We start from the raw sequence: 25850 nt of genomic DNA, 5'->3' as shown, positions 1-25850 counted from the left end.
ACTAATGTTAAATACTAATTATTGATCAGCGTGCCTTATGTATATTTCATTATTACCTATTATTATCTTATAAGGAGACAGATGAAAAGCTTAATAATAAGTTCTATGGGTAGTATACATCAAGAAAGCAGGACATATGTAGTTCCATGAAAACACAATTTATGCTTACCTGATAAATTTATTTCTCTTGTGGTGTATCCAGTCCACGGATCATCCATTACTTGTGGGATATTCTCATTCCCAACAGGAAGTTGCAAGAGGACACCCACAGCAGAGCTGTAATATAGCTCCTCCCCTAACTGTCATAGCCAGTCATTCGACCGAAAACAAGCCGAGAAAGGAGGAACCATAGGGTGCAGTGGTTACTGTAGTTTAAATTTAAAAATTACCTGCCTTAAAATGACAGGGCGGGCCGTGGACTGGATACACCACAAGAGAAATAAATTTATCAGGTAAGCATAAATTGTGTTTTCTCTTGTAAGGTGTATCCAGTCCACGGATCATCCATTACTTGTGGGATACCAATACCAAAGCTAAAGTACACGGATGAAGGGAGGGACAAGGCAGGAACTTAAATGGAAGGAACCACTGCCCGTAAAACCTCTCTCCCAAATACAGCCTCTGAAGAAGCAAAAGTATCAAATTTGTAAAATTTTGAAAAAATATGAAGCGAAGACCAAGTCTTCGCCTTGCAAATCTGATCAAAAGAAGCCTCATTTTTCAAGGCCCAAGTGGAAGCCACAGCTCTAGTGGAATGAGCTGTAATCCTTTCAGGAGGCTGCTGTCCAGCAGTCTCATAGGCTAAGCGGATTAAGCTTCTTAGTCAAAAAGAAAAAGAGGTTGCCAAAGCCTTTTGACCTCTCCTCTATCCAGAGTAGACAACAAACAAAGCAGATGTTTGACGAAAATCTTTAGTAGCTTGTAAGTAAAACTTTAAAGCACGGACCACGTCCAGATTGTGTAACACAAGGATGGAACAACAATCTCTTGATTGATATTCTTGTTAGATACCACCTTATGTAAGAACCCAGGTTTGGTACGCAGGACTACCTTATCCGTATGAAAAATCAGATAAGGAGAATCACATTGTAAGGCAGATAGCTCAGACTCTACGAGCCGAGGAAATAGCTACCAAAAAAAGAACTTTCCAAGATAAAAGCTTGATCTATGGAATGAAGAGGTTCAAACGGAACTCCTTGAAGAACCTTAAGAACCAAGTTTAAGCTCCATGGTGGAGCAACAGGTTTAAACACAGGCTTGATTCTAACTAAAGCCTGACAAAATGCCTGAACGTCTGGAACATCTGCCAGACGCTTAATTAGCTGACAATCCTTTTTCCAAACCTTCTTGGAGAAAAGATAATATCCTAGAAATCCTGAGCTTACTCCATGAGTAACCCTTGGATTCACACCAATAAAGATATCTATGCCATACCGTATGGTAAATTTTCCAGGTGACAGGCTTTCGTGCCTGTCTTAAGGTATCAATAACTGACTCGGAGAAGCCACGCTTTGATAAAATCAAGCGTTCAATCTCCAGGCAGTCAGCCTCAGAGAAATTAGATTTGGATGGTTGAAAGGACCCTGAAGTAGAAGGTCCTGTTTCAGAGGCAGAGACCATGGTGGAAAGGATGACATGTCCACTAGATCTGCATACCAGGTCCTGCGTGGCCACGCAGGTGCTATCAGAATCACCGATGCTCTCTCCTGCTTGATCTTGGCAATCAGTCGAGGGAGCATAGGAAACGGTGGAAACACATAAGCCAGGTTGAAAGACCAGGGCGCTGCTAGAGCATCTATCAGTGTCGCCTTGGGATCCCTGGACCTGGATCCGTAACACGGAAGCTTGGCGTTCTGGCGAGACGCCATGAGATCCAGTTCTGGTTTGCCCCAACGATGAATCAGTTGTGCAAATACCTCCGGATGGAGTTCCCACTCTCCCGGATGAAAAGTCTGACGACTTAGAAAATCCGCCTCCCAGTGCTCTACACCTGGGATATGGATAGCTGATAGGTGGCAAGAGTGAATCTCTGCCCAGCGAATTATTTTTGAAACTTCTAACATCTCTAGGGAACTTCTCGTTCCCCCTTGATGGTTGATGTAAGCTACAGTCGTGATGTTGTCCGACTGAAATCTGATGTACCTCAGAGTTGCTAACTGAGGCCAAGCCTGAAGAGCCTTGAATATCGCTCTTAGTTCCAGAATATTTAATGGAAGGAGAGACTCCTCCTGAGTCCACGATCCCCGAGCCTTTAAGGAATTCCAGACTGCACCCCAACTTAGAAGGCTGGCATCTGTCGTAACAATTGTCCGATCTAGCCTGCGAAAGGTCATACCTTTGGACAGATGGACCCGAGATAGCCACCAGAGAAGAGAATCCCTGGTCTCTTGGTCCAGATTCAGTTGAGGGGACAAATCTGTGTAATCCCCGTTCCACTGACTGAGCATGCATAGTTGCAGCGGTCTGAGATGTAAGCGTGCAAACGGCACTATGTTCATTGCCGCTACCATTAAGCCGATTACTTCCATACACTGAACCACCAAAGGGCGCGGAATGGAATGAAGAACCCGGCAGGAATTTAGAATCTTTGATAACCTGGACTCCGTCAGGTGAATTTTCATTTCTACAGAATCTATCAGAGTCCCTAGAAAGGAAACTCTTGTGAGTGGGGATAGAGAACTCTTTTCCTCGTTCACTTTCCACCCATGCGACCACAGAAATGCCAGTACTACGTCCGTATGAGACTTGGCAATTTGGAAGTTTGACGCCTGTATCAGGATGTCGTCTAAATAAGGGGCTACTGCTATGCCCCGCGGCCTTAGGACCACCATAAGCGACCCTAGAACCTTTGTAAAGATTCTTGGGGCTGTAGCTAATCCCAAGGGAAGAGCTACAACTGGTAATGCCTGTCTTGAAAGGCAAACCTGAGAAACCGATGATGATCTTTGTGTATCGGAATGTGAAGATAAGCATCCTTTAGATCCACTGTAGTCATATAATCAGTGGTAGGATGGTACGAATAGTTTCCATCTTGAACGACGGAACTTTGAGGAATTTGTTTAAGATCTTTAGATCCAAAATTGGTCTGAAGGTTCCCTCTTTTTTGGGAACCACAAACACATTTGAGGAAAAACCCTGTCCCTGTTCCTCCTTTGGAACTGGATGGATCACTCCCATAACTAGGAGGTCTCGTACACAGTGTAAGAATGCCTCACTCTTTATCTGGTGTGCAGATAATTGTGAAAGGTGAAATCTCCCTTTTGGGGGGGAAGCTTTGAAGTCCAGAAGATATCCCTGGGATATAATTTCCAACGTCCAGGGATCCTGAACATCTCTTGCCCACGCCTGGGCAAAAAGTGAAAGTCTGCCCCCTACTAGATCCATTCCCGGATAGGGGGCCGTTCCTTCATGCTGTCTTAGAGGCAGCAGCAGGCTTTTTTACCTGCTTACCTTTTTTCCAGGTCAGGTTTGGTCTCCAGACCGTCTTGGATTGAGCAAAAGTTCCCTCTTGTTTAGCATTAGAGGAAGTTGATGCCGCACCTGCCTTGAAGTTTTGAAAGGCACGAAAATTAGACTGTTTGGCCCTAGATTTGGACCTGTCCTGAGGAAGGGCATGACCTTTTCCTCCAGTGATATCAGCAATAATCTCCTTCAACCAGGCCCGAATAGGGTCTGCCCCTTGAAGGGAATGTTAAGTAGCTTAGATTTTGAAGTCACGTCAGCAGACCATGATCTAAGCCATAGCGCTCTGCGCGCCTGTATAGCAAAACCAGAATTCTTAGCCGTTAGTTTAGTCAAATGAACAATGGCATCAGAATAAAAGAATTGGCTAGCTTAAGTGCTCTAAGTTTGCCAAGTATGTCATCCAATGGAGTCGCTACCTGTAAAGCCTCTTCCAGAGACTCAAACCAGTACGCCGCAGCAGCAGTGACAGGGGCAATGCATGCAAGGGGCTGTAGGATAAAACCTTGTTGAATAAATATTTTCTTAAGGTAACCTCTAATTTTTTATCCATTGGATCTAAAAAAAAAAAAAAAAAAAAAAAAAAAAACCACAAATGTCCTCGACAGGGATAGTAGTACGCTTTACTAGAGTAGAAACTGCTCCCTCCACCTTAGGGACTGACTGCCATAAGTCCCGTATGGTGGCGTCTATTGGAAACATTTTTCTAAAAATAGGAGGGGAAGAGAACGGCACACCTGGTCTATCCCATTCCTTATTAATAATTTCTGTAAACCTTTTAGGTATTTGGAAAAACATCAGTACACACCAGCACTGCAAAGTATTTATCCAGTCTACACAATTTCTCTGGCACTGCAATGGTATCACAGTCATTCAGAGCAGCTAAAACCTCCCTAAGCAACACGCGGAGTTGTTCAAGCTTAAATTTAAATGTAGAAATATTAGAATCAGGTATCTTTCCTGAGTCATTAACATCACCCACTGACTGAAGCTCTCTTTCCTCAGCTTCTGCATATTGTGAGGCAGTATCAGACATGGTTCTTAAAGCGTCAGTATGCTGTGCATTTTGTCTCACCCCAGAGCTATCTCGCTTACCTCTAAGTTCAGGTAGTCTGGCTAATACCGCTGACAGTGTATTATCCATGACTGCCGCCATGTCTTGTAAAGTAAACGCTATGGGCGCCCTAGATGTACTTGGCGCCATTTGAGCGTGAGTCCCTTAAGCGGGAGTCAAAGGGTCTGACACGTGGGGAAAGTTAGTCGGCATAACTTCCCCCTCGTCATATTCCTCTGGTGATAATTTTTTTAAAGACAGAAAATGATCTTTATTGCATAAAATGAAATCAGTACATTTGGTACACATTCTAAGAGGGGGTTCCACCATGGCTTTTAAACATAATAAACAAGGAGTTTCTTCTATGTCAGACATGTTTATACAGAATAGCAATGAGACTAGCAAGCTTGGAAAACACTTTAAATCAAGTTAACAAGCAAATATAAAAAATGGTACTGTGCCTTTAAGAGAAACAAATTTTGGCAGAATTTGAAAAACAGTGAAAAAATGCAGTAAATCAAACGAAATTTTTACAGTGTGTATAATAGGCTAACAGAGCATTGCACCAACTTGCAAATGGATGATTAACCCCTTAGTTCAAAAAACGGATAAAAAAAAAAAAAACGAAATAGACATTTTTTAACAGTCACAACCAACTGCCACAGCAAGCTGTGGCCCTACCTTCCCCAATAAACGACTTTGAAAAGCCTTTGGGCCCTTTAGAGATGTCCTATAGCATTCAGAGGGCCTTTGAGGGAAGCTGGATGTCACAGTTTGTAATTTTAACTGCACCAACTGTAACTTTTATACTACAACAGTGGAAATTGTTTCTAGTCAAAATTTAAGCCAGCCATGTGGAAAAAACTAGGCCCCAATAAAGTTTTATCACCAAAGCATATATAAAAACGATTAAACATGCCAGCAAACGTTTTATATTGCAATATCATAAGGGTATTACCCCTGGGAGTAAGCATGATACCAGTCGTTATTAAATCACTGTATTCAGGCTTAACTTACATTAATCCGGTATCAGCAGCATTTTCTAGTGTTTTCCATCTCTAGAAAAAATTATAACTGCACATACCTGATAGCAGAATAAACTGCACGCCATTCTCTCGCTGAAGTTACCTCATCTGTGTAATCCCCTTAGACATATGTGAGAACAGCAATGGATCTTAGTTACAACCTGCTAAGATCATAGAAACCTCAGGCAGATTCTTCTTCTATTTACTGCCTGAGATAAAATAGCACAACACCGGTACTATTTAAAAATAACAAACTTTTGATTGAAGAAAATAAACTAACTATATTTAACCACTCTCTCCTACAACGACCTAGCTTGTTGAGACTTGCAAGAGAATGACTGGCTATGACAGTTAGGGGAGGAGCTATATTACAGCTCTGCTGTGGGTGTCCTCTTGCAACTTCCTGTTGGGAATGAGAATATCCCACAAGTAATGGATGATCCGTGGACTGGATACACCTTACAAGAGAAATATACCACATATCACATATGTCACACAGTGGTGAAAGGGTTATATCTGCCTTCCTATGCAATTCCTGGGCATGTAATAATTCTGCACTGACAATGTGCTAGGATTGGGCAGCTGTCAGATATTATTGCTGCAGATGGCAGTGTATCTGTGTTGGCCCTGTCTTGGCCAGGGGGCCACATTATCAGCTGCTTTCCTTAACTGTGCTGTATCTATCTCTCTGGCACAGGGAATAACGCCTGCTGTAAATGCACATTTTCTGGCTACAAAGTCACATTTTGCTAGGCATTTGCTCAGTGTTTATGTAGCTCAGACAGCTAATCCCATTCCCCAGGAAGGAGTACACGTTTGTGCGGCCCTTAATCTGGTGATCAGCACATTTTGGAGAAGGAAAGTATAAATTCTAGCGACCTCAGGGGACCTTTTGCAAAAAGATTGGAAAATGTACCTAGTGCCTGACTACAGTGTAGGAGATGTCCTGTGTGCACCCCATAGCCCTTTATAAGGCTTGGAATATTTTATTGAGTGCTCTGGTGCCTACAAAAAGCTTAAGGTTCATATCCTAATTGCACCTGCCTGTCTGTAAAGCTGAAGCAATTGCTAGAAGCATAGAATCTGACAGTAGATAAGAACCAAAAGGCCCATCAAGTCTACCTATTCTACATGTTACTGTTTTCATAGGATGGCCTTATGCATGTCCCAGGCATTTTGTAATTATATTACAGACCCTGTGTTTACCACCTCTATTGGAAGTTTATTCCATGAATCCACCACCCTTTCTGTAAAAAAAAAAAATATGCTACCTTACATTTTTCCTGAATCTGTTACCCTCTAGCTTAAAGGAGCAGTCTACTCCAGAATTTGTATTGTTTAAAAAGTTTTGCATAATCAACACTGTTATGTTAGAACATTTTTACCTCTGTAATCAACCTGTATCTAAGCCTCTGCAAACTGTCGCCTAATCTCAGTGCTATTTACAAACTTGCATTTTAGCCAATCAGTGTTGACTCCTGCATAACTCCACGTGAGTGAGCACAATGTTATCTATATGGCACACATAAACTTGCAATGTCTAACTGTGTAAAAAATCACTGAGATAAGAGGAGGCCTTCAATGGCTTAGAATCAGTCTATGAGCCTAGGTTTAGTTTTCAACATAGAATACCAAGAGAACAAAGCAAATTTGATGATAAAAGTAAATTGGAAAGTTGTTTAAAATTGCATGCCCTATCTGAATCATGGAAGTGTAATTTTGACTAGACTTTCCCTTTAAGATTGTGACCACTTGTTTTGGTATTTCTTTTTTTGTGGAAAATGCTTTCAGCTATGTTAAAGGGACAGTCTACACCAGAATTTTTATTGTTTTAAAATCCCTTTATTACCCATTCCCCAGTTTTGCATAACCAACACAGTTATAATATATATATAATAATATATACTTTTAACCTCTGTGATTATCTTGTATCTAAGCCTCTGCAAACTGCCCCTTTATTTCAGTTCTTTTGACAGACTTGCAGTTTAGCCAATCAGTGTCTGCTCCCAGATAACTTCACGTGCACAAGCACAGTGTTATCTATATGAAAATATGTGAACTAACACCCTCTAGTGGTGAAAAACTGTTAAAATGCATTCTGAAAAGAGGTGGCCTTCAAGGTCTAGAAATTAGCATATGAACCTCCTAGGTTAAGCTTTCAACTAAGAATACCAAGAGAACAAAGCAAAATTGGTGATAAAAGTAAATTGGAAAATTGTTTAAAATGACATGCTCTATCTGAATCATGAAAGTTTATTTTGGCCTAGACTGTCCCTTTAAGTCCCTTCATATATTTGAACCTTTCTATCATGATACTGTCAGCAAAGCCTTCACAATGCTGCCCAGCAGTAAATTAAAGGGCCATAATACCCAAATGTTTAAACACTTGAAAGTGATGCAGTATAGCTGTAAAAAGCTGACTAGAAAATATCTCCTGAACATCTCTATGTAAAAAAGAAAGATATTTTACCTCAAAAGTTCCTCAGTAGCCACATCCCATTGTGAAGGATTTCTAAGCAGCATTTTAGTGTGTCTGTCCTGGGACAGCTGAAAGGATGAGCCTTGTGCACTCTCATATTATTTCACCAATCAGGTAAAGGAAGCGTACTATGAAATCTCATGAGAGTTAAGTCAAATCTCATGAGATCACAGTAAGAGTTCATGACCTCAGCACTGCTGATGCTGATTGGCTGCTGTTCATTTCTTCATTTATTTTTTATTTTTACCTGCAGCTGGGAGCAGGTGAAGTATAACTTTTTACACAGAACTTACTTTGCTGAGCTGAGGAGACTGTGAGGTAAAATATCTTCCTTTTTTACATAGAGATGCTCAGGTGATATTTTCCTGTCAGCTTTTTACAGTTATACTGCATCAGTTTCAAGTGATTTAGCATATGAGTATTATGTCCCTTTAAGCTTTTCTGTGTAACCTGGTTTATGAATTTACATACAGCATTCCAAGAAGAGGACGGATGCCAGCTTAGGACAAAAAAAAAGAAGAAATTTCACAAGTCTTTAAAGGGACAATAAGCATTTTGAGATTGTAATATAATGGGCCAGATTACAAGTGGAGCGCTATTTAACACTCTTGTTTAAGTATTAACTGTGCAAGAAGTAAGCTTTTTGCGTGTAAAAAGTCAAACTTACAATATCGTGCAGAAGAAACCTAAAACCCTACTTGCACGCAAACCAGATTCCATATTCTCAAGTGCACTAACTTGACATGAAAATATGAATATTTCACATTCCAATGTTCTTCACATAGAATATGTTGTATTGATTCATAAATACATATTTATATATATATATGATTTTTTTGCACAAATATATATTTATACCTATATATATATATATATATATATATATATATATATATATATATATATATATATATATATATATATATATATATGGTTATATATATATATATATATATATATATATATATATATATATATATATATATATATATATATATATATATATATATATATATATATATATATAATCCCAAAAATAAGCAGGCACTCTCCGTTTAAATTTCAAATTATTTACTAGTAAATAATTTGAAATTTAAACGGAGAGTGCCTGCTTCTTTTTGGGATTGTTTGTAGCTGCTTGCTGTGCACCCCGGACTGTATTTGAGAGTGCTTCACCACTGGACTTTGGCCTATATATATATATATATATATATATATATATAGATGGTTATATATATATATATATATATATATATATATATATGTATATAGATGGTTATATATAGGTATATATAGAAACATAGAAGCATAGATATTGACGGCAGATAAGAGCCATAGGCCCAGCAAGTCTGCCCGACCTTACCTAACAGTATAAACTTATCTAGTTCGTAGGATAGCCTTATGCTTGTCCCATGCATTTTTAAAGTCCCCCACAGTGTTTGTTGCTACTACCTCTTGAGGAAGATATATATAGATATATATATAGGTGGTTATATATAGGTATATATATATATAGATGGTTATATATAGGTATATATATATATAGTAATGCAAAAACACACACCGTGGCACTTACCAGCCTTCAGGAGAGCTGTCTTCAGGGTAGCGTGTCTTCGGCGGAACACAGGTCGGTCCTCTCTTCGCACTCCTCCTACTCGCTTCCCAGGAGCCTCAGGCCTTCATACATGTGACAAATAGTAATGCAAGCAGCCGGGCATCACACGGAGGTAGAGTAACAAAAAAATAGATGCAGGGGTTGTTCCATAAAAAATATATAGACTTTATTGTGTGAGACAGGTTAAAAACAAATAGGACTCGCAGCCCATCGAGTTAGAAAAAGGTTAAGTGGAGATACAAACGAGCAGACATGTTTCGTGTGTGCTAGCAGTGAGCAAGTGTGGTAGCCCCACATGAAACATGTCTGCTCGTTTGTATCTCCACTTAACCTTTTTCTAACTCGATGGGCTGCGAGTCCTATTTGTTTTTAACCTGTCTCACAAAATAAAGTCTATATATTTTTTATGGAACAACCCCTGCATCTATTTTTTTTTTGTTTTTTGTTTTTTTGTTACTCTACTTCCGTGTGATGCCCGGCTGCTTGCATTACTATATATATATATATATATATATATATATATATATATATATATATATATATAGGAATATCTATTTAGAAATACATATAGCATATTCTGTTATGTGAAGAACATTGGAATGTGAAATATTTACAGTAAATACACAGTATAACAAATATGAATATTGCGGAGGGGCGGAGCTTGCCATCAAGGGAGCAAGACATGTTCCGATGTAGCTCCTGACTTTATAAACTTTATAATAGCTTTTATCCAAATTTCCACAAAGTGTTTTGGGAACTAAGCTTTAGAAGGAATAGCAGCAATCACTGAACTAAGGGATAGCTAGAGGTGCAGAAATCTACAGGAGATCTAGCTCTTTTATCTGAGGACAACCACCCGGCATTACACACCATTGTCTGGGGAGTTATTCGACAACGTGGCTCATCAGCAGTAATCTTTTCAATGAGCAGCTCTACTCCTATACACAGCAACAACACTCTGCATAACTACCTAGAAGGCTAATTACTCAATAGGTTTGCTATGCCATCATAGAGCTGACCCACACCCAAAATGGTGAAGATAATACTACTGCTACAGCGGTTGAGGGAAAAGCTCGACACCCACTTCCTCAAGCTGCAGGCAGAACTTATCTCGGATCGGAATCCTACAGGAGAGGAATGCGGACCCAGCACGAGGAGGTCACAGCATGTGGATAACCTACCAGTCACCTCCTCCTCCTTTGCATCGCAAAGACCTGAAAATGACCACGGCTTCAATCACTCGTACACGGGCGCTCACCAACCTACTTCCATGGAATGTGATGTCCGGTCTTCACAGCACACACTCACTTCAGCGTAGAGACCAGTTTCCTGCTCCAGCGGCATTGAGTGTCCCGCGGAGCTTGGGGATGCAGCCAACCTGGTAGATTGTGGTGATCTAGGTTTCCTTTCCTATACACTCCCTATGTTAACCATTATAAGCCTGCAGTCTCCCACAGCCTCACTGTTAGTCTATAAGGCCAGTTCTTATTTATTACTACTTTACTTGGTATCTATATCACAAGGGAGCACTAAGGTTACTATGCAGTGTAGAAATTTATTATCTTATTTTCTCATACTCGCATAGCCAAAATATTGAACTAACTCCACAGGTCTCACAACACTTTAGGGCTGTATGATTACTCTTATCTTATCTGCTTGTTACATGATATCTCATATGTTCTTGCGCATGCCAACAATTAGCCATTTATATCCCGGCCAATAATTCAGATTACTACAAACTGTGGTTATATATCTGATATTTTAGATAATAGATAATAGTTCCATATACCCTTTATAATCCTAAGGTTTTCTATGGTGAACTTACTAGAATTTTTGTTAGCCCACTATTTTTACAATACATTGGTCTTTCCAGTAACCCAAAAGTGGTCTCTATATAAATATCATCGGACATAATATTACTGTATCCTACCCGGCACTGGTCTTTCGTCATTGTTGTGTTAGTACAGCAGGAAGAAGCAGGCGAGGGTATCGGCGATCCAGCGTTTCAGGAGAAGAAGGTAAGTATTTGTAAAATCTGGTGCAATGTAAACTTTCATGAATGAAAGTGCCCCTGTTAATAGTTTTTTTAAAAACCAGGCACTTTATCATGAAAATTTACATTCACTTTAACTGCAAAGGGCTCCAATACACTTATATACAGTTGTGCTCATAGGTTTACATACCCTGGAAGAATTTATGATTTCTTGGCCATTTTTCAGAGAATATGAATGATAACACAAAAACTTTTCTTTCACTCATGGTTAGTGTTTGGCTGAAGCCATTTATTATCAATCAACTGTGTTTACTCTTTTTAAATCATAATGACAACAGAAACTACCCAAATTACCCTGATCAAAAGTTTACATGCCCCAGTTCTTAATACCGTGTATTGCCCCCTTCAACATCAATGACAGCTTGAAGTCTTTTGTGGTATTTGTGAATGAGGCTCTTTATCTTCTCAGATGGTAAAGCTGCCCATTCTTCCCGGCAAAAAGCCTCCAGTTCCTGTAAATTCTTGGGCTGTCTTGCATGAACTGCACGTTTGAGATCTCCCCAGAGTGGCTCAATGATATTGAGGTCAGGAGACTGAGATGGCCACTCCAGAACCTTCACTTTATTCTGCTGTAGCCAATGACAGGTCGACTTGGCCTTGTATTTAAGATCATTGTCATGCTGGAATGTCCAAGTACGTCCCATGCCCAGCTTCCGGGCTGATGAATGCAAATTTTCCTCCAGTATTTTTTGATAACATACTGCATTCATCTTGCCATCAATTCTGACCAAATTTCCTGTGCCTTTGTAGCTCACACATCACCAAAACATCAGCGATCCACCTCTGTGTTTCACAGTAGGAATGGTGTACCTTGTTGACTCCTCTCCAAATGTAGAATTTATGGTTGTGGCCAAAAAGCTCAATTTTTGTCTCATCACTCCAAATGACTTTGTGCCAGAAGGTTGAGGCTAATTACTCAATAGGTTTGCTATGCCATCATAGAGCTGACCCACACCCAAAATGGTGAAGATAATACTACTGCTACAGCGGTTGAGGGAAAAGCTCGACACCCACTTCCTCAAGCTGCAGGCAGAACTTATCTCGGATCGGAATCCTACAGGAGAGGAATGCGGACCCAGCACGAGGAGGTCACAGCATGTGGATAACCTACCAGTCACCTCCTCCTCCTTTGCATCGCAAAGACCTGAAAATGACCACGGCTTCAATCACTCGTACACGGGCGCTCACCAACCTACTTCCATGGAATGTGATGTCCGGTCTTCATAGCACACACTCACTTCAGCGGAGAGACCAGTTTCCTGCTCCAGCGGCATTGAGTGTCCCGCGGAGCTTGGGGATGCAGCCAACCTGGTAGATTGTGGTGATCTAGGTTTCCTTTCCTATACACTCCCTATGTTAACCATTATAAGCCTGCAGTCTCCCACAGCCTCACTGTTAGTCTATAAGGCCAGTTCTTATTTATTACTACTTTACTTGGTATCTATATCACAAGGGAGCACTAAGGTTACTATGCAGTGTAGAAATTTATTATCTTATTTTCTCATACTCGCATAGCCAAAATATTGAACTAACTCCACAGGTCTCACAACACTTTAGGGCTGTATGATTACTCTTATCTTATCTGCTTGTTACATGATATCTCATATGTTCTTGCGCATGCCAACAATTAGCCATTTATATCCCGGCCAATAATTCAGATTACTACAAACTGTGGTTATATATCTGATATTTTAGATAATAGATAATAGTTCCATATACCCTTTATAATCCTAAGGTTTTCTATGGTGAACTTACTAGAATTTTTGTTAGCCCACTATTTTTACAATTCATTGGTCTTTCCAGTAACCCAAAAGTGGTCTCTATATAAATATCATCGGACATAATATTACTGTATCCTACCCGGCACTGGTCGGTGTCCTATATTACCTTCTCTAGATATCTAGCTCTTATGACACAAGTATGTCACACTAATATGCCTGGGTTCTATACTACATCCTTTGGACGTTTGGTTCCTATGATACTTATATACCACGCTATGCTAGTGTGACTGTGCTGTATATTGCTTGCTCTAGATATTTACTCCTCATGACTCACGTGTATTATACTACACTAATATGCCTGTGTCTTACATTACCTTCTCTAGAGATCTAACTGTCATAGCACATTTATATCACACTACACTGGCGTGTCTATATTACATTATCTCTTTTAGCTATTTGGTTCTCATGACACGTGTATGTGGCATCGCACTAATATGTCAGTATTTTACATATATATATATATATATATATATATATATATATATATATATATATATATATATATATGCATATTATACCTTTGTACCTTAATTGTATGCTTATATGAACACAATCTTGAACCTACTACATGAGCAACCAAAGATGTATAGCGGCACCTCTTCCCTATGGAATTGATGATGATGACCTTTAGGCTTAATTACTACACCATGGGTATATGGTACTAGGAGGGTCATTCTATCTGTGCACTGACCAGCATATACCCCATAATTACTTTCCACCATTGAGGAATACTCTTAGTTTTTTTGTATAAGTCTTCTTATATATATCTGTTTACAACTGACCTGAAGGGCCTATTATTAATTAATTTCACATATTGCTATATAAAGGCATGCCATACCTATATACCTTCAAAATATGTTTATATGTGCACAATCTGGATCTAGCTACATCAGTGGCCAAAGATGTATAGTGACACATTTTCCCTATGGAATTGTATTCATGATGACCTTTAGGTCTGACTATTGCACCATTGGTAAATCATACTGGGAGAATCATCTTGTGTGATGGTTAGCATTCACTAATTTTACATCATAACTTGTTGTAGATGTATTTATTTTGTTGTCTCTTATTAACCCATGCCACCGATACCATATGCTTTCATATCGCTCCCCTTATTACTCTTTTACTGGTGTATCTTAATAAAGCTCCGCCCCCCCCCTCCCCTTCCCCCTCTTTAATATGAGCGGCTCTTGCCCGCTGAACTCCCCCCCCTCCCCCACATACTATGGTCCAGGAGTGACCCGAAACATAAGCCATATCCCCTCATTCTGATGTCATTAACTTGGATAATGAAGAAGTTCTCTGCTGTCGTTTTGGGGAACATATGTTACATATTATTATTATAAAAATGAAGTTCAATTTTAATTCGTCCACGCCTTCTCCCACACTCCATTAGAACATGATATGCTATTGTAATATGTACCTAGCTCGGATGTAATACCTGTCTTTGGACGAATTATGTATGTTATTTTTCTTATGTTTGTCACTCTCACAACTTCAATAAAAAAAAATTATATATAAAAATATGAATATTGCATAAATATGCTTTTACATGTTTGATCTACTTATAGTTAATGTCAACTTTCATGATAAAGTGCCCGGTTTTTAAAAAAACGATAAAAAACAGGGGCACTTTCATTCATGAAAGTTTACATTGCACAGGATTTTAGAAATTCTTACCTTCTCCTGAAGCGCCGTGTCGCCGATCCCACGCCTGCAGGTCGTCTGTTCTTCCTCCAATCACGGCTTCCCCCCCAGGAGCATTCATCTGGTGAGGCCATGCTGTGATTGGAGAAAGCTGTTTTCGTCATTGTTGTGTTAGTACAGCAGGAAGAAGCAGGCGAGGGTATCGGCGATCCAGCGTTTCAGGAGAAGAAGGTAAGTATTTGTAAAATCTGGTGCAATGTAAACTTTCATGAATGAAAGTGCCCCTGTTAATAGTTTTTTTAAAAACCAGGCACTTTATCATGAAAATTGACATTCACTTTAACTGCAAAGGGCTCCAATACACTTATATACAGTTGTGCTCATAAGTTTACATACCCTGGAAGAATTTATGATTTCTTGGCCATTTTTCAGAGAATATGAATGATAACACAAAAACTTTTCTTTCACTCATGGTTAGTGTTTGGCTGAAGCCATTTATTATCAATCAACTGTGTTTACTCTTTTTAAATCATAATGACAACAGAAACTACCCAAATTACCCTGATCAAAAGTTTACATGCCCCAGTTCTTAATACCGTGTATTGCCCCCTTCAACATCAATGACAGCTTGAAGTCTTTTGTGGTATTTGTGAATGAGGCTCTTTATCTTCTCAGATGGTAAAGCTGCCCATTCTTCCCGGCAAAAAGCCTCCAGTTCCTGTAAATTCTTGGGCTGTCTTGCATGAACTGCATGTTTGAGATCTCCCCAGAGTGGCTCAATGATATTGAGGTCAGGTGACTGAGATGGCCACTCCAGAACCTTCACTTTATTCTGCTGTAGCCAATGACAGGTCGACTTGGCCTTGTGTTTAAGATCATTGTCATGCTGGAATGTCCAAGTACGTCCTATGCCCAGCTTCCGGGCTGATGAATGCAAATTTTCCTCCAGTATTTTTTGATAACATACTGCATTCATCTTGCCATCAATTCTGACCAAATTTCCTGTGCCTTTGTAGCTTACACATCACCAAAACATCAGCGATCCACCTCTGTGTTTCACAGTAGGAATGGTGTACCTTGTTGACTCCTCTCCAAATGTAGAATTTATGGTTGTGGCCAAAAAGCTAAATTTTTGTCTCATCACTCCAAATGACTTTGTGCCAGAAGGTTGAGGCTTGTCTCTGTGCTGTTTGGCGTATTGTAAGCGGGATACTTTATGGCATTTGTGTAGTAATGTCTTTCTTCTGGCGACTCGACCATGCAGCCCATCTTTCTTCAAGTGCCTCCTTATTGTGCATCTTGAAACAGCCACACCACATGTTTTCAGAGAGTCCTGTATTTCACCTGAAGTTATTTGTGGGTTTTTCTTTGCATCCCAAACAATTTTCCTGGCAGTTGTGGCTGAAATTTTAGTTGGTCTACCTGACTGTGGTTTGGTTTCAACAGAACCCCTCATTTTCCACTTCTTGATTAGAGTTTGAACACTGCTGATTGGCATTCTCAATTCCTTGGATATCTTTTTATATCCCTTTCCTGTTTTATACAGTTCAACTACCTTTTCCCGCAGATCCTTTGACAATTCTTTTGCTTTCCCCATGACTCAGAATCCAGAAACGTCAGTGCAGCATTGGATGAAAGCTGCAAGGGTCTGTCAGGAGTCCAGAAACTCATTGACCTTTTATACACACACACTAATAACAAGCAAACAGATCACAGGTGAGGATGGTTACCATTAATAGCCATTCAAACCCCTTTGTGTGCATGTTATCAGGCCAAAATCACCAGGGTATGTAAACTTTTGATCAGGGTCATTTTGGTAGTTTCTGTTGTCATTATGATTTAAAAAGAGTAAACACAGTTGATTGATAATAAATGGCTTCAGCCAAACACTAACCATGAGTAAAAGAAAAGTTTTTGTGTTATCATTCATATTCTCTGAAAAATGGCCAAGAAATAATAAATTCTGCCAGGGTATGTAAACTTATGAGCACAACTGTATATGTCTATATATGTGTACATATGTATTTATGTGTTTATATGTGTATACATGTATGTAAATACATATTTACACATATAAAAACATAAATACATAAGTATACACATAAAAAACACACACGCACACATATATATATATATATATATATATATATATATATATATACATACATATAGATATTTAGACATGTATATGCATGTATCTCTATGTTAAAGCCTTTTGCCTGCCTTCCTAACACCTGAGACCTCATCTATTTGAGCCCTTTGAACTTTTGTAGACAATATTTTTTTTTCACATTTTTTATTAGATGGTGTTATTATGAGTTTAACTGTACTCTATAATGTATTTTTGTTGTGTTTTGTGACACTTTTTTGTTTCGCAAAACAATTATCCAGAGCATTGGGATTTAAAAAAAATTATATATATATAATTTACTTCTAAAATCAAATTTTCTTCATTCTCTTGTTATCTTTTGTTAAAAATCAGGCACATAAGCTTAGGAGCCATCCAATTTCTAGAGCACTATATGGCAGCAGTTATGCAAGGGTGTTATTCATTTGCAAGAGCATTAGATGGCAGCACTATCTCCTGTCATGTAGTGCTCCAGTTGCCTACCTAGGTATCTCTTCAACAAAGAATATCATGGGAACGAAGCAAACCTGATAATAGAAGTAAATTGGAAAGTTTTTAAAATGGTAAGCTCTGTCTAAATCACAAAATTTGGGGTTTCATTATCCCTTTAAGAGGAGATCTGCTCTCTGGATGAAAACTGTAGTGCCTGACACTTGCACTGAGGGTGGTCTGAGCAGAGCAACTGAGTCCGGGTTTCCTGTATCGCACAACTGGCAAACAGGATTTAGAAACGCGTCGGATTAATATTTTATGCCGTGTATATGTTCTGTACATTCTAGCTTTATTAGACTTGCCTTCTATTTTGGTGTAGATTAAGAATGGAGCGCAAAATTGCGTTTTCGCAAGCAAAATATTTGTGTTCCACTCAGTAATAGCAGCACACGCAAATGTGCGCTGGTATTACAGGTTAAGCACAATGCGAACATATTGCGTATGCTGTCGGCATTCAGCGATGTCAGGCAGACATGATCGCTTCAGCGGCTCATGTCTGTCCAACTCTTAATAAATCGGCCCCATGGAGTTAAATTACCCAATTATCTCCTTTCTAATGAGGGGTTACTGACAGGAATCAGGCTGCAGAAGTGTAAAAAAAAGTAAGAGATGCCCATAATGTATTTTCTTCAAAGTAACCTGGCAGCAACCTGATGTGGTAGAGGAGTTCCTACTGATGTATTCACTTTTTAGTAATAATTATGCTGAGTATTTATAGCAATTGATCTACATATTTCTTGATCTAAGAGCTCTCGTAAAGTGTTTTGCGAAACTAAAAAAGTTCACAAAACACAACAAAAATACATTACAAAGTACACTTACACCCATAAATTACACGATTAACCACTAAACCGCTACCCCCCTCACATTGCAAACACTAAATAAAAAGTATTAGCTTTTGTTATTTTTTTTAATAGTAGGGTTTTTTTGTGTAAAAGTTATTTTATTTTTATTTTTTGTAAAGGGTAGTTTGTTTGTTTTTTGTTTTTTTTTGTTTTTTTTTATTTTTTTGTTTTTTTTTTAGGGTAAGCTTAGGTTTAAATTTTATTTTACAGGTAAGTTTTTATTTTTTTAAGGTGGTTAGTATAGTTTTAATTTAATTTATGGTATTTTAATTGGGGTTAAGCTAGGGGGTGTTAGGTTAGAGGGTTTGTTATTAGTTTATTACTGTGCGTTGTGTGGGGGATGGCGATTAAGGGGTTAATAATTTATTGAGATAGTTTGCGTTGTGTGGGATGGCGGTTTAGGGGTTAATAGTTTATCAATGTAGTTTGCGATGTAATACCAACGGATCCTGAGAATCGCAAAGACCATATCGCTAGCAGTGTTTTCACTAACGGTAAATTTAGGAGCTCAGGAGTGTGCACGTGTCTTTAGAACTCTATGGCAGCAGTGTATAAACATTGTATAAAAAATATATAAATAATGTTGAAAAACACTGCTGCCATAGAGCACTAAAGACACGTGCACACTCCTGAGCTCTTATGAGCCTACCTAGTTTTACTCTTCAATAAAAGATACCAAGAGAACAAAGCCATTTTGATAACATACTTTACTATACCTTTAAATGTACATAAAATCCAAAAATTCAGTCAGAGCATATATTTTTAAACAACTTTTCAATTTACTTCTGGTATTAATTTGCTTTTATTCTCTTGGTATCCTTTAATTAAAGAACAGTAATGCACTACCGGGAGCTAGATAAACACATCAGTAAGCCAGTGACAAGAGGCATATATGTGCAGCCACCAATGAGCAACTAACTGCCAGCTCCTGAGCCTACCTAGGTATGCTTTTCAGCAAAGAATACCAAGAGAATAAAGGATTTTTTTTATAATAGAAGTAAATTGTAAAGTTGTTTAAAACTCTATGCTCTATCTGAATGATGAAAGAAAAATGATGGGTTTTATATCCCTTTAAGTATTTACATTTTACTATATTTGCTTTTATATTACTATATTGGCCTCCGCTTCAGATTTGTGGGATTAGACCTAGTAAGATGTTGATGATACTGACACATTGTGCTTATGTGCCAAAATGTATAACTGTGACCCCTGTATTCAATAATAATAATATCATTTACAAGCCTCATCATCATTATTTTGTAGGATTTATACACATCTCAGCTTTGATTGTAAAATAAATATCACTGATTGCAAATATTATTCTAATTTTATAGATATGTTTTTATATTCAGTTTAACACCTTTCTTGAAAAAAAGAAAGATAATATTATTACTAGAGCGTTCTGGAACGGAAGAAGAAAGAAATAAGCATGTGTAAGATTAGCTGCTTTTTTCCCTTTATTGGGAGTGTTTCTGTAGCATTTTGTTTGTCTTATGTTGTCTGCTTTCCTGAAATTCCCATACTTTGCAATTACTTATAATTATGTCTGACTATTAGCATAGAGATGATTGCAGTGCCAGAAGACTTGAAAAATATGTCCAAGTTCAAAATTCTTCCTTGCACCTAATTATAGATAATTGCAGGTAACTCCTGGTGTTGCACGTGTGAATTAACACTGCATATATTGTTCAATACCTGCTTGTTTAATCAGTGTCATTTTGTAAAGTCATAAATGAAATAATTCTAAACAAATTTCCCACCTTGTTCATTGTGAATGTATTAATAGTGCAAACACAGTTGCCCCCACACATTTTTCATGGGGGAAGGGTGACAAAAAAAATAAAACATAATACCAATGTAGACAGGCAAATACAATATACATATTTAAAGTTTTATCACCAACCTCAATTTTTAATTCTAAAACAAATACCTAGTGAGAAAGGTAATTGGCATTTTATTTTATATCAACTTTATGATATTTAGAGGGTCATTTTTGGCATGGAGATACATAATAGTGACCCTTGCATGAGCCTGGCGAGTGGCGAGCTGCCTACCAGCAATTAGTAAAGAAGGGGCAGTAAACACCTTGTAACTACAAGATGTTTTTGTTGTGTTGCTACAGAATAACATATCAGCCAAGTCTCAACATTTTTTAAAACAAATGAACATCTTGTTTGCTGTAATTGTTTTTCAATAGCCAAATTACCCCTAATACCTGCCTTATTTGGAGAAGTCAATCTGGGCTTGAGTCCACAGCTGACAAGGCTAGTAAATGCCATATTGTTAGTTTACAGTGTATTTTTTGCTGTTCTTATCTGTTAAAGCCAATTAGGTCAAGATTTGTATCAGGGTTAGCCTTGAGGAGTTGGCCGTGTGCCTTTTTAGTTCTGAAATAAATAGGTAAATTACATAAAAGGGGGCAAAATAAATAATAAAAGTATTTTGAAAAGTTGTTTTATTATGGATAACTAAACCTTTTTATATTAAAATCTGAAGGCATTTACTGTCCCTTTAATTAAACTCTTTGGAATGGATAATATATTAAGGTAGAGATAATTAATGGGAGCTCTTGGCAATGATAATAAAACACAAGCACATACAAATCAAATGTGTCTGTTTTCAGTGTAGTTTGCATTTGCTTCTAGGCAGAGGCTTCTAGGCTTCAAAGGTATGTTTGTGAATAATTGCTAATCAAGTTCTCAAGGATTAGCTTCTTATTGGCTAATAAGGATAAGTCCCCGAGATCTATTGGTGGACTCCTCCCCATAGCATATTTGTTCAGCTCTAAGAGAATTTAAATAGGCTCTTCTATATGCAGCAAATACATATTGATATTAATGTCCCTTTAGATTAAGCATTCATCCTGAACCCATCCATTTTCTACATGGGGGAAACAGAGGTCAGCTGTCTACAGTGCAGGGTGAACTTTGCAGTTTCTTACCAAAATGGATTTTGGAGTTGGCTTGAATTACACTTCACTTTTGTTTCATAAAGAATTATAGTTTTGAGGTGTAAAACTCAATTTAAATGGACTTTATGGAGCAAAAATGGTATGTTCTAATTTATTAGAGCAGCAATTTTAGCACTAGTGACCCAGCAATGCTATGTGTTAAACACATAGGGGCCGATTTATGAAAGTGCGAGCGGACATGATACAATGTAGCGTATCATGTCTGCCTCACATCAATAAATGCTGACAGCATATGCTGTCGGCATTTATCATTGCACCAGCAGTTCTTGTGAACTGCTTGTGCAATGCCGCCCCCTGCAGATTCGCGACCAGGGGGTGTCAATTAGCCCGATCATATAGGACCGGGCAGATTGATGTCTGCAGCCTCAGAGCAGGCGGTCAAGTTATGGAGCAGCGGTCTTTAGAAACAGGGGCATCAAGCTCTAAACTCGGCCCCATAGTCACAGTATGACTCAAGAACCACACAGAACTGCTGGTCGTAGGTGGATTTAGCCACAGAGCCAATCAGCAGCAGCTGTATACGCTCAGGGTCAGCAGGATCTTTTAAAAAGTAATGTTTGCACAGTATGTCTCCTCCAAAGGAGCTTATTTTTATTACAATCATTTTGTAACTTTAAGACCTACAGACTTGATACCTAATATAAAAAAATAAATGAAATCATTCTAGTAATTACTGTACAGTTAATGGAAATAAAGTACTGTGCAACGTGTAAGATATTGCTTAAGAAATATGCATTGGTATATTAAATGGACATTTTAGTGGAAAAATAAAATTCAGGTTTTTTTGTTACAATTGTATTTTTAAACAAATTTGTTTATTTTATGTTTAACCCCTGCAAAGACGATGCAGCTAATGAGCCAATCATGTGTATGCTTCAGTCACTGACCATATTCTCATCTGGAGCAAAACAGGGGGGCTTTGAGAATACAACTTTAAAGGGAAATGAAACACTCATACATCTGCCTCTAATCATGGGTGCTGCCATTTTGAAACTTAGTTTGCACTGCAGGTGTCTGAAGGAGAGTTGCTGCACATGTGCAAAAATATCAGCACTGGAATAATGTGAACGTTAGATTAAAACATGGTGGCACCCATAACTAAAGGGAGGAGGGACATAACCTCAATACAATTCTTATAAAATGTGTTTAAGACCCCTTTAACAACTTCAAACAGGTTAAAGAAGTCAAACAAATTGTAAAATCATCTGGCTGTCAAAGGGTTAAAGGAACAGAAAATTCAAAAATAAAGTAAATTGATTGGATAGAGCATGATTAGAGCTTGGTATCCTTTGTTAAAGTGTAATCCTTAGTGAACTAAGGAGTGTGCACATCTAGCAGCAGTGTTTGGAACATTGTTTATAGCAATGTTGCAAGCACTGCTGCCATAGACTGATCTAGACATACATACACACTCCTAAGCTCCTATCAGCCTTCCTAGCTTTAATCTTCAACAAATGATACCAAAAGAACAAAGCAAATTTGAGAATAGAAGTAAACTGAAAAGTTGTTTAAAATGGCATGCTTTATCTAAACCATAAAAGTTTAATTTTTATTTTTCTGTCCCTTTAATTGGCTGTCACACACCTGTTATCAGGTAATTTGCAAATTCTGAAAATGTAAAGTAGAATTTTTTGGTACTTGAAGGATAGAGAGCAAAAAATATAAAGAAAAAAAAATGTTTTGGAGGAAAAACCAGTAGTCCTTATATTTGCTAAATTGTTTCCCCAGCTCTGGAGAAGGGTTTGACAAAAGCTTTAAAGAAGCTGGATGTCTATCTGAATACACCACTGACTGATGAGATTGACTCCAACAGCAGAGAGGAAGAGAAGGTTTCCAGGAGGAAGTTTCTTGATGGGGATGAGCTAACCCTGGCAGACTGCAACCTTCTACCCAAACTTCATGTTGTCAAGGTAATGGGCCGTCCTAATCACACACTGATACTCCCCCTATTAACAAAACATTGCTGATGTTTCTGGTCATATGACCTGAGTGGCAAGACTAAGCAGTATTTTTCTAGAACCAGTCAGTTACTTGTAGGAGTTAAATAAGAATTTATGGAACATTTGAAGTTTGAGAGAGTTCTTCAGTACAGATTAACAGGTACTGTACTGTAATGTAAAGTCACTTGAGCTCTGTGGCCAAACTGTCAGTCATGCCTGATACTTCTCTAGCTCCTCCCAAACCACCATTCAAGCACAATGTTTCACAAAAGACTGTAAGGGTGTTATACCCGGAATGTTGTATATGGCATGACCCTAATGTGAAGAACAAAGGTCTTTTATGAAACAGTCGGTGTTGCTGGACTTTGCTCTAAGTGAGATGAAGAGTTGGGCTGTGACCTTTGTCAGCCTGCACAGAAAGGAGGTGCTGTACTTCGCTTTCAACTACTGTGAACTCTGTAACTCCTCATAAGCTGCCAATTATGTCTATGATAGCCTCAATCCTTCCTGAATTTAAAGTGATTGTAAAGTAAAACACAATACTGGCCAGTATATAAATGCAATCTTTAAAACAGGGGCACTTTAATTTATTAAAATTTTTAACATATTTCCCACTTATTAAAAGTAAACATACCGCCATTCCTCTGCCTGCATCTCCTACTGTATTTAGCAGATCGATGACGAACCCGGCTTCCTCCAATCGTTGCATGCCCCCTTTGTTGTCCATTTCGTGGGACACGCAACGATTGGAGGAAGCCAAATTCGTCATCGATATGCTAAAGATGGTAGGAGATGCAGGCAGAGGAACGGTGGTATGTTTACCATAAGTCGGAATTATATTAAAAATGAAGCGTCTTTCAAAACTTTAATAAATTAAAGAGCCCCTGTTTTAAAGATTACATTTTTGTGATTGGCTTACTGATGTGTTACAAAAAATGGCAAGGAACAGCCACACAACAGGAGGCACCGGTAGAAAGGGCTGAAAAAAATAAGGAAAACTTTATTAAGGCAGAATTAAAAACGAAGGAACGTGGCAAAAAACAAACATCCTAACTAGATTCGTGCCCTCATGAGCACTTAATCATAGGATTACTGATGTGTATTGCTGCTCCTTCAAGAAAGAAAACCAAAATTAATAAATGAATATTTCCACTTTATATATATGTTCTATCTGAATCATGAAAGATACATTTTGGGTTCCATGTCCCTTTAACTAACATTTGTGATTTTGAACTTCTTTGTCTAGGTTGTTGCAAAAAAGTACCGAAACTATGAAATACCCAAAGAAATGACTGGCCTATGGAGATACCTGAACAATGCATATGCAAGAGACGAGTTCACTAACACCTGCGCAGCAGACAAAGAAACAGAGCTGGCTTACGCAGATGTGGCGAAAAGGCTTTCTAACTCATAACCATTACAGCATCACAGTTAAAGACTGATTCTTTTTTTGCCTTTGGATGCATCTTACTCATGAAAAGCACCAACCATAGCTTTATACTATTGTTATTTGCTTTTGGATATGACAGATTTCCATTGCTTTGGCACCAAGGAATTTATGAAGTTATTGATTACATACATTTGAGCAAATATTTAAGAGCAATATGGTTTAATCACACATAGTGCATAATTTAACCAAACAAATTAAACCTTAAGGCAATAAATGCTGTCCTCAAGAAAAGTATTTTTGTAATGTAACATGACTCCTGTATCTGTGATTTATAAAATGTATTATTTGACAGATAATTGTGTTATACGTGATTATTTAATTTACTGTTATACACTTTAGTTCTAAGATTAGAAAAATATTTTTATTTTATCTTTGGAACATTCTGATTTTATCAGAAGAGTGCTCTGAGTGGTTCCTGTTTTAATGGAGTGCACAGTACAATTCTAAATTATGAATGGTTTCCAATGGAAAATATTAAAGGCATGCGATCCTGAAGGAAAAATATGTGCTTTACAATTAATTAATTTAATAAAGGTATATGGCAAGTATAAATTATATACTCTGTTCATTGTGTTTTTATATTCAAATTGTGTTTCCAAAGATTTGCTATTAGACGTGCATTCCCTTTAACAAAAAATGAACAAACATATGCATGAAAAAAAAATATCACATTCATGCAGTTTAAAAGGCAGGCAAGACTTTAAAAGTTAAAATTTACACTATTCAATAATGAATTAGCAAGTCATTGATTCCAGGGTCAGCCACAAGTATACAATACTCTGAGAATTTTTTTATTTTTTTTTACCACCAATTTTTTTAAATCACTATATTCCATGACAATAATTCATTTTTGGATCTTACACTTTTTTAATTCTTTTTTTTTTTGTGTGTTAACATTTTTTTTTTAA

The 25850-nt window shown here is 38.0% G+C and overlaps 1 protein-coding gene across 1 annotated transcript in view; it reads left to right on the top strand.

Annotated features, from left to right (window-relative positions):
- The window catches only part of CLIC5 (chloride intracellular channel 5), a 148359-nt gene extending 122862 nt beyond the window's left edge, over positions 1 to 25497 (top strand). The window contains exons 5-6 of the mRNA XM_053709599.1: positions 23281 to 23462; positions 24739 to 25497. Coding sequence (XP_053565574.1) covers positions 23281 to 23462; positions 24739 to 24906 — 350 coding nt within the window. The 3' untranslated portion in view covers positions 24907 to 25497. The remainder of the gene's footprint in view (positions 1 to 23280; positions 23463 to 24738) is intronic.
- Positions 25498 to 25850: the final 353 nt, after the last annotated feature.

This window comes from Bombina bombina, chromosome 4 (genome assembly GCF_027579735.1).
Source record: "Bombina bombina isolate aBomBom1 chromosome 4, aBomBom1.pri, whole genome shotgun sequence".
Classification (NCBI taxonomy): domain Eukaryota; kingdom Metazoa; phylum Chordata; class Amphibia; order Anura; family Bombinatoridae; genus Bombina; species Bombina bombina.
Note: the sequence above shows the minus strand (reverse complement) of the source record. Positions and strands in the feature narration are given on the sequence as shown.